This window comes from Nematolebias whitei, chromosome 7 (assembly GCF_014905685.2).
Source record: "Nematolebias whitei isolate Nwh7 chromosome 7, NemWhi1, whole genome shotgun sequence".
Taxonomy (NCBI): Eukaryota; Metazoa; Chordata; class Actinopteri; order Cyprinodontiformes; family Rivulidae; genus Nematolebias; species Nematolebias whitei.
Window position 1 is genome coordinate 49,597,712 of NC_056504.1, and position 10,294 is coordinate 49,608,005.

General features: G+C 42.8%; 1 protein-coding gene across 1 annotated transcript in view; it reads left to right on the forward strand.

Moving 5' to 3' along the window:
• Positions 1 to 3,313, forward strand: part of mmp24 (matrix metallopeptidase 24) — a 13,758-nt gene extending 10,445 nt beyond the window's left edge. The window contains exon 9 of the mRNA XM_037679726.1: positions 2,562 to 3,313. Within this exon, the coding sequence (XP_037535654.1) occupies positions 2,562 to 2,920 (359 nt within the window). The 3' untranslated portion in view covers positions 2,921 to 3,313. The remainder of the gene's footprint in view (positions 1 to 2,561) is intronic.
• Positions 3,314 to 10,294: the final 6,981 nt, after the last annotated feature.

Genomic DNA, 10,294 nt, shown 5'->3' on the forward strand with positions numbered 1-10,294 from the left:
ATCGGACCTCTGTGGGACACGAAGAGCCAGCTGATCGGACCTCTGTGTGACACGAAGAGCCAGCTGATCGGACCTCTGTGTGGCATTAAGAGCCATCTGATCAGGCAGCTGAGGACAAACTGTCCTGCAGAGACGTCAAAGATGGACTGGTCTGTTCGCAGGAGACGAGGCAGGAACGACAGAAACCTTTTGTTTTCTTTGTTTCTGCTGCTGAGCTCCTGAACTTGTCATGCAAAACCTGCTTGGTTTGTGGACAACTGCTGCGACCGACGAAAAAAGCAAACGGGTTCTTCAACCACGTCAGCTTTGATCAAGTTAAATACCTTTAAGTTGCATACGATAATCTTTAAATATTAATCCTCATGACCACAGGTGAGGGTTGGAACGTAGATGGACCAGTAAATCCAGAGCTTTGCCTTTCGACTCAACGTTTTTGTCAACAAGACTGACCGGACCAACACCCAAATTACTGAAGACAAGGCATCACTTGTGATCAAGAGTGTTTGGAGCTCTTCTTCTTTAAGGGATCTGTACGAGAAACATGCTCTAAATAATGTTTGACTCAAATGAACCACACTCGCACACGAAAGGTGAAGATTTATCTCCGGCACAATTTTACTTGCAAGGGCAGATATTGTAACAGTTTACATCAATATACAATAATTGTATACACCTGAGCAACGGTCACAATGATCTGCAAATACTTTATTGTCCGCTCGCATTTTATATCCCGATCAGCTTGACAAGGTTTCAGTGGGTGTCCTCGAAGCCCGCTGTAGACTCACCTGGCCCTCCTGGCCTTCATACATACAGGCCATGAGCAGGATAAGGGAGTGTTTGGAGAGAGACAACTTGGTTGTTTTAGTAATAATATATCCAACTCGATAACCTCTGACCAAAATCCTCTGACAGGACCATGTGAAAAATGCAGGAACTTCTGCTTTAAGAGTCCAAACGTTGCAAATAAGACAGACTACAAGAATAAGACAGTAGCCTCAGCAGATGTTTTCATCCATTCATGTCTTCTGTTTGGGCTTCCATAAAACTAACTGTGAGGGAAACACATTAACTATAAACCTCTGGTCATTAAGAACCTGACAGCATTTACATAGTCAGCTGTTTTTTTATTCTAAATGTTCTTCTAAAACGTGTTTAACTTGTCCAGATGACATGACTGAAGTATTTAAATCTCTCTGTGGAGGAGTCGGGTGTTCTTCCTCTGGCCTCTTTGGGTTCAGTGAGTGCAGATGGAGGTTTTATGGCTTCTCTGACTTTATTTTAAAATAACTTTCATCCATTATGAATGAGTCCTCCTCACTCTGAAACTAACGTGTCCGCTTGCTGAAGTGCATTAACTGGCTGGAGGGAAATCTTATTTTTGAATCTAACCAGGTTGAATCAGGTCCTCTGGGCGGATTCTTCTTTGTTGAAACGGTTCGTCTTTTGTCCTAAAGTTTTCTTCAGACTGATTTATCTACCTGGAGTATTGAGCAGCATCAGGACCAGTTTTGAATGTTTGAACTACTATTTACTGCTTGAGTCCGTTAAACCATAAATGATCTGAATCTGGTCCTTCACGGAGCATTCAGAGCTTCAGAAGATATTAAATTATTCCCTGAGACTTTGAGCATCAACTAATCATCCGACACAGGCAGCTCCTTTTCACAGAACTTTACTGAACGTGCTGCTTTCTGTCGTGTCATTGAACAACGAATTCTCTCTTCAACCCGTTAACCTGGACCTTACGGCTCACTTCTGACGTGTCGATGTGGATGTGTCGGCCATTTAACCCCGGACAGCCCTGACGTCAGGAGCGATGTGCTGAAACAATCAGAAACTTTTTATTCCACCTGCAGGGAAATCACTCTGACAGTTTCTGGAAACGTTGTAAAACTGAATTAAAACATCCAAATTAGATGAAACTTTAAATTATTTCAGTTCAACAGTAAGAAAATAAATTTTAAAGCTCGACTGAACCCTGTTAGGAACGAATCCACTCTGTGTTTTTATGTAACGTTTAAATTGGAAGAAAATGTCTCAAATCAGCAAAATAATGGAATCAGGTCAGAACTTTGTAAGTCTTTAATAGAGCAGAGTGCAGTCCTGGTCCTGGAGGGACCTGCACAGTCCTGGTCCTGGAGGGACCTGCACAGTCCTGGTCCTGGAGGGACCTGCACAGTCCTGGTCCTGGAGGGACCTGCACAGTCCTGGTCCTGGAGGGACCTGCACAGTCCTGCAGGTTTTACCTGTTTCCTGATCCAACACACCTGATTTGATGAATCGACCTCCTTATGTTCTGCAGAAGCTTGAACCCATTGATTCAGATCAGGTGTGCTGGAGCAGAAGAACATCTGAAACATGCAGGATGGTGGCTCTGGACCAGGACTGGACTTTACATCCATCCCTTGATGAGTGGGTGGAAACCTCCGTATGTTGTTTTAAGTCAACTTTATGCTCAAATTAAAACCAATGTATTTCTCTTTTTTTCTTCTCCTCTTTCCTTACTGTCCCACCCACCTCCTTCCTCACCCATGCCATGCTCCCCCTCCCTCCCTCCCCAGTTTATACCTACTTCTACAAGGGGAAAGACTACTGGAAGTTTGACAACCAGAAGCTCAAAGTGGAACCTGGATACCCAAAGTCGGTTTTACGTGACTGGATGGGATGCTTCCAGTCTGACATGGAGCGCTCCGGTGACACCCGCGGAGACCGCCAGCTGCCCCTTGACGACGTGGACATCATGGTGACCTTCAACAACGCCCCCACGACAGTCAACGCCATCGCTGTGGTCATCCCCTGCATCCTGTCGCTGTGCGTCCTGGTGCTGGTCTACACCATTTTTCAGTTCAAGAACAAAGGAGCGCAGCAGAACGCGATGATGCAGCACTACTACAAATACCCGGTTCAGGAGTGGGTATGACACGCAAACATCTGGAGTCGAGTTGCGCTTTGGAACCTGGCTAACGTTCGGCATCGGCACAGGACGAGCTAAAGGGCGCGAACTCTGTCCGCCGGTGAGGCCGAGCCGTGAAACGTGGGAGTAGATTTAGACTTTGATTCAAAGTGTTTGTGTCTGCTTCGTGAGACGTGTCAGTGTTCACGTATGTTTAAACCAAACATGGACAGAGATTATCTGAGAGGAAGAAAAGCAGATTTGTTAAAGTTTTTATACGTTTTAAACACAAAAGATGGAGGAAAAAAACGTGACTTTTTATTTTCTTTGACAAAAAAAAAAAGATTGTGCTAAAAAGCAACTTGTACAAGTGAATTACTTTAGTTATCAAACTAATTTAAAATTACTTTAAAAAAAATAACAAACAGCCTAAAATAAACTTGAAAATAAAATACAGGTAGAAAGGCCATGAAGAAAAAAATCAGGAATCTGTGGATCACAGATTTTCTGTTACCGACATTAGAGGATCCTTGGCTCTCTCTTCCACCACACAACAAAACTCACTCATTACTTTTAGTTTTGTTGACACAAATGTTTCCACAGCTGGTGAAACCAGAACCAACTCACTGGTTCACGCAGCTCGTCCCCATGAGGTTTGCAGAGGGAGAGCAGTGAGTCGTCAGCGTACAACGACAGTCAACAGATGAGCTGCCTTATTTCCGTTAAAGCTTTCGCTGCACAAAACCGAGGCCTGTAATTATCAAAGTGCTAAACCTGAACTCGTGGACAGGTGAAGGCTAAAACTAGAAACTCTTTACGTTTATTCTTGCTCTTGAATGAAAAGAAAAATGTTGCTTGAGCTTAGTCAGAAAAAACAAACAGGTGAAGTCCAACCTGATTAGACGTGTCTGTACAAAGTGTAACGGGTCGTGAAGGAAAAATAGAACATTTTAGGCCAGTTTTCGTTTTTTTTTAGCATTTTTTAATTAAAATAGTTGTGTTTGTTTTTGCACAGAGCAGTGGTGCACAGCAAAAGTGTGTTTAATGGATGTTACTGTAGTCACGGTTCTTCAGTGTGAGTTTGAAACAATAAAAAGTTATTTTTTACTCGTTTTAAATAAACAATTCTCCCAGAAGAAGAGACGACAAAACGAACCACCCTCTGTGGTGTGGAGGCTCTAAGACGACAGAATATAACGTAGGATATGTTAATGGTAACTTCACTAGAAAATAATTGATTGAAAGTCACATTATTCATCTATATTAAACAGTGAAAGTAAAAAAAAGCAGTGTCTCACTGAGCTGAATCTGCTGGCAACAAATTGCAAATGGTCAAAACATTTTCAATAGTTCTTGATTTAAGTGTCAGACTCACTCTGGTGTCGCTGGTATTTTGATGTTCGCTCTAAATACTCTGTTTTTGGACGGCTGGAATTTCTCAGTTTAGTTTTCAAATTTCCACTCCTGAGAGTTTGAGCCATGTGAGACAACTTTGAGGGTTTGACGACCGATGAAACTAAATCGTGACTGAATGGAGACGTGGAAGGGACAAAGTACGTACTACCACTCGTCTTTTATTGTGCTGAGCTGGGAGATAACTAGTTTCACTTGGAAAGAAAGTCAAGCCCAAATAAGCAACTTTCACGTTCAGAAACAAGCCCCAAAAAAACGTAAATCACATTTACAAGTGACTTTAGAAAAAAACAAGCCCAAAGTCAGTTATAATAAGCCGACTTGGCAACTATGGAGTCAATGAGACTACCTGTATAAATAAAGGTAAAAAAAGATCTGACCAATTAAATTACTGAACAGGTCATAGTGGAGCAATGAAACCAAGTTTCATTGCTCCACTCAGGGGGTGCCCCCCTCCCGCTCTCTCTTCCCCTACCTGGGGGCACATCGAAGTATTTGCAGCCACTCGAAATAAGTGTGAATGAGACATTTGTGTAAATATCTCATCTGAGGCCTATAGATAAGTGTGGCCTATACAGTATATGTCCCCCCCCAAAAAAAGTTTAAATTTAGTGGGCGTGGCTTATATTCAGGTGCGCTCAATAGTCTGGAAATTACGGTAGTCTTCATATTTTTAGAGCACTTTAGAGTTTTGTATTTTTCGGGCATGTTTGCAAACTCTGGCCACGTTTTACAAACAGTTTGTGCAAACGTGTCACTTTGTGTGATTTCAAGAGAGAATTTCCTCCTTTTGCTCAATTTTGTGTCTCCAAGTGTTCCCCAACAGTTGCACCTCAGAGAGATACTACTTTAAATACCAAAACATAAGGTACCTGTCTGTTTAGTACATAGATGCTGAGTTTGGAAGCACCTACGTGAATGGGCTCAGCGTGTTCTTCATCTCCACGCCGTTTACGGTGATGGTTTGGCACGATGGCGTGCACCGCCGCGCCTCGTGTGTTTGACCATGTTTGCATCATGCAGATGCGTTTACTCGACGGATGTTACCATCAGGTGAACTTCCTGCTGTTTACAAAGTCTTTAACTGCTACAAGAGATTTTTTTTTACACCTTTCAATGTAAAGAGTAACACAAGACTTGGTAAATAATATTGATTGATTGAATATTGATTTCTAAATCGGGAGAAGTTCGGCTGATTTTGGGGTGGATCAGTTTCTGGTTGCAGGTTTGACATTTTTGTAATGTGAGTTTTAAATTCTTCTCTTTTTGAATGTTTCACTCACTTTTTTGTGCCGATAATTGATACGTAGTGTGTTGTCATTGGCTGTGACGATAACGAGTTTTTCAAACGTGGACCAAGTTGGTAAATGTGTAAAAATGGCCGACTCTGTTCATAGGTTGGGTCATTTTTTGGAGAACAGCAGTATTTGTGTTTTATTTGTTCTTCTGTAGGAGACATTTGTTCCGTAAGGACCGAACATGACGGGACAGAGGTCTGACGGAGCCTGAATTAGTATTCTGGCTGTTGCACGGTCACGTTGAGTGAGATTTAATGAAGTTCTGCAGTTGCCTGGTAATCGTTTCCCCTTTGACCTCCGTCTGATCCCGTCTGCTGCCGTTCCTCTCAGCTGACCTTGTGTCTGCTCATTCATCAAACTTCCTGTTTGTAGTTTGTTTGCAATAAAACTTGGCAGGAGTTTGTCCAAAGTGCCAACTCTAAATGTTTCGACTCTCGAAGACAAAAGTCTTTTGTTCACTTTTTGAATTAATCAAACTAGAATCTGTTTTGTTGTTTCTTTGTGTCGCATTTTGGGACTAAACGTTTCAAATTTATTTTATTAGTTTTAAGAGGAAAAACCTGAACCAACATCCAACTACTTCCTGTTATTGTTGGTCGGGTCATAGGCTCAGTGGTTAGCAATGTTGCCTCACAGCAAGAAGGTCCCAGGTTCAATCCCCGGTTGGACCCGGGGTTTTTCTGTGTGGAGTTTGCATGTTGTTCTCGTGCTTGCGTGGATTTTCGCCGGTTTCCTCCCACAGACCTAAAACCTGCATGTAGGTCTGCCTTCAGGCCCAGACCTCCTTTGAAAAAGAGATCTGTGATCTCAGTGGTTAGATAACATTAATAAATGGAGGTCCAGGAGGGAAACCCAGACCTCCGTCTCCTTGGGGACATTCGTCAACTCCTCCTGTTGGATCCTCTCTGGTGAATCCAGAGAGGATCTCTAATCCCTGCAGAGGGTTCTTGGTCTGCCCCGGGGTCTCCTCCCATCTCCTAATTAGATGTCTGAACCTCCTCAGCTGACTCCTTTCGATGAGGAGGAGCAGCAGCTTTAGCTGAGCTGTCCCTGGATGATGGAGTAGAGCCAGCAGGAAGTGGTGGGGGGGGTTGAGTACCCCCATGAACCTGGGTTTTCTGAGGTGTCAGCCTTTACTAGGGCCTCCTCGTGGTTGACCAGTCTCAGGGGTGAGATGAAGACCGATTTGAAGACTTTGATGGAGGAGAACCACAGAAAACTGGGGGGGGGGGGGGGGGGTACCATGGCTCCCTCTTGGAGCCAGAGCTGTGTGTGTGTGTGTGTCCTTGTTTATGCTACTTTGTGAGGCCCATTTTTCCAACTTATACAGCATTGTGAGGACCAACTGCTCCTTATGGGGCCCAAAGCCCGGGCCCCATAAGAAGAAGTCCCGTTGGTGGGTTAGGGGCTAGGTTTAGGACTAAGGTGTGAATTGAGGATGCGTTAGGTTTAGGGTTAGGCATGTACTGGTAATGGTTAGGTTATGGATAAAGGTCATGGTTAGGCTATAGAAATGAATGGAAGTCAATGCAAAGGCCCCATAAAGATAGCAAAACAAACCTGCGTGTGTGTGTGTGTGTCTTGCCAGCCTTGGTTTCTGGGGCTCAGCCAGGCCAATCCCCAAAAAGCTACAGGAAGCCCCTCAGAGGTGATGGGTGGAGCAGCGGCTCATGTTTTGAATGTTTTATGTCGTTTCATCTAATTCTAGAATCAGTTGAGACTTTTGAGCCGTTCAGGAAACCAGATGGATTTAAAGCCACTTTGTGTTTGGACGCGTGTTCCTCAGCCGGTGCTGTAGGGCCTTTCAGTGGTTCTGTACCGACGGCAGAGCTGCAGCTGTGAAACGCTTTACTGAAACACACGAGCTGCTCGCTGAATCGGTCTGAAGTGACTCATCCAGAGGCTAAGTAACCTCCCAGAGGGGCCGAGGAGTCCTCCTGCACCTCCTGCACCTCCGCCTTCAAACCACACTGAGTCACAGTTCGACCGCTTCCCCGGTTCTTGTGGGTCAGGAACAGATTATTCCCATTGAGCAGACTGATGCTCAGAAACAGAAAACACGAAGTGCACGTTTGTTCACACAACACACACATTCTGCTGCTTTTATCTTTTTGCTCAGAGGGTCATGAGCAGGGATCTGCAACGTTTACAGTCAAAAGAGCCATTTCTGTCCCTTTGTTCACTAAACGTGTCCGGAGCAACAAAACCTGCTACAACTGTTATTCTCACCTGGCGGCCCGCGGACCACGTGAACCTCCTAAGACCTGAACTCCTGCGTGACATTGTTGGAGGACACTTTTCTGGCCAGTAGCGTAGTTGGGGATCGATTTCTGGTCATTGTGAAGCTGAAAATGTCTTAAGATTTTAACATTTGTTTATATTTTTACATTTTAAGACAAAATAAAAGACACGATTCTTGTAAAGAAGGAAAAATAATATGTACTTTCCCAATTAAAAATTAAAAAATATATAACAATGAACTATGCAGGTCTAGGTAAAAAATTTAAATTGTGGAAAAATTAAGAATCCTACTTTGAATAAATAAAGTTAAAGTATCTAAAAAAGTTAAATCTGGTCCTTTGGACATTCAAAAAAACAAAACAAAAAAAATTGTAGAAACGTTTAATCTTTCATCCGAAAGACTTTCTCAGTTTCTACAAAAATTTTTTGTTTTGTTTTTTTGAATGTCCAGAGGACCAGATTGAACTTTTTTAGATTTTTCTACCTGGATTATTGAGCAGCATCAGGAAAGTTAAAGCATGTTTTACTCCTATTAGTTCTAGCATTCACATATTTGCAAAGGAAAAATCAGAAACTTCATCTTCACGAGGTAAAAGAACCTGCTGCTTATTTTAACGAAGAATCGTAAGACGTTAACGCACAGGGGAGGATCTTAAACCAGGCATTACACATGATAAAGTGTTTTAAATCAATAAGTAAAATAAGTAAATACCTGCTGATTTTTTTAATAGTTTTAATTTTCCAGAACTGTTTAGCAGCAGAAAGATGTTTCAGTGAAGAGAACGAGACGCGTTCTGATTTCAGCATTTAGCTCTTGAACCCTCGTCAAAAGAACTTTGTCCACGTTTTAAACCGTTTTAAACGCCGCCTGAAAGAAGAATCGGTGTTTGTAGATATTTACCGAGATTCACTGAAGTTCGTTTCATTAAACGTTCATGACGTGAACACGTGTCTGTGCACAGACCTTTAGTTTAATCTCAGAGGGCAAACGAGATATCTGCCTCTTTTATGGACCTGGATTAAACTGACACTGGACTGAGCTCCGGCCCGGTTCTGGATTTATCTGCTGTTGTTTCTTCTTTTATTTCCGTTAACTGGGACTGTGTTCGGTGTCGGAGCTCTTGGTCTCGTTGTTCCAGGTCCGATCCTGATGTTCTGGTGAGTTCGGACCACAATGAGTTGTCTTTAAAGGTAGACTTGATCCTCTGATGTCGCCACTCACACACAAGGTGATGCTCGCTGGACGCAAACAGTGACGGGTGTCCTTAAAAGGACACTCCAGCACGTTTTGGGTGGGGTTCTGTGTAGACGAGCTCAAATCAGACATTAAAAATGGACGAGGTGTCGTTGCCTTCACTTGTTTAAAAACGAAGCCATGAGGCCTGATTTACGGGAGCTGCCATCTTGTATTTTTGGAACCAGAGTCTGCTCATTAGTGATGTGGAGCTTTTAGCCCCGCCTACTCCACCCTGCACTTTCATGGTGTCACATGACCTTTCTTTAAGTATGAAATAACTAATTACAGCTAAACTAGTTAGAAAATTTTTAATTATAAGCGAGAGGCAGGGTAAGAACTACGTGAATCAACAACAATCAAATCAAAATTATCTGAAGTGCGTTTTTTCCCCATTAAGACGTTTGTTAATGTAAAGGGGCGGGGCCTAAAACTTGTACTGTATCCAGTATAGGATGCTGGTCGGCTTCCAGCTTCAACCTGCAGGTTTCCAGCAGTGGTGTAGTCTACATTTTGTAGTGGGTATACTGTGCTTAGAAAGCAAACTACACTGGTTAGTAGAACGTAATCGTCCATTTTTTTTAGATTTTTAAGCATATTGAACATTTCCAAATTTCTCTGATGCTTACATTTGAATAAATTTACAACAAACTGTACAACAGTTGGCGTTGTATTAAAACATGTTATAGAATTTATAAAACAGTGTCAAAGCAAAACATGTTCAAGTATTCAGTAGAAAGTATAGAATTATACAATTTGTTGGATAAGTGAATGTAATAAACGCGCCGCATACAGATTGTTATGGAAGCGTTTAACTGTGTTTAACATATCAATGACACGCGCCTGATGAGATGTCATGTATCGTTGTGCACTTTTAAGTGGGTTTACTGAAATTCTTGAGCTTTTCTAGTGGGTATACTCCGTTTACCCGTGTATTGCGTAGACTACACCACTGGTTTCCAGAGGACGTCTGCATTCGATCGATGTTCTGACCGGACGGATGAGCTAACGGCTAGTCCGAGGGGGCCAAAAGTTTCATTAGTGAGGGAGTTTCCACCGTCTCCGAGCGTTCGTTTCCTCACGTGAGTCTGTCGATGTGAAGCAGGAATTATAAACGTCGGCCTCGTTAGAAACATACATAAGAAAACGTGCACATTTTCCCTGAAGATCTCACGGATTGGTCCACCCAACGCGCTCGAGTTGGTCCGTAAGGAT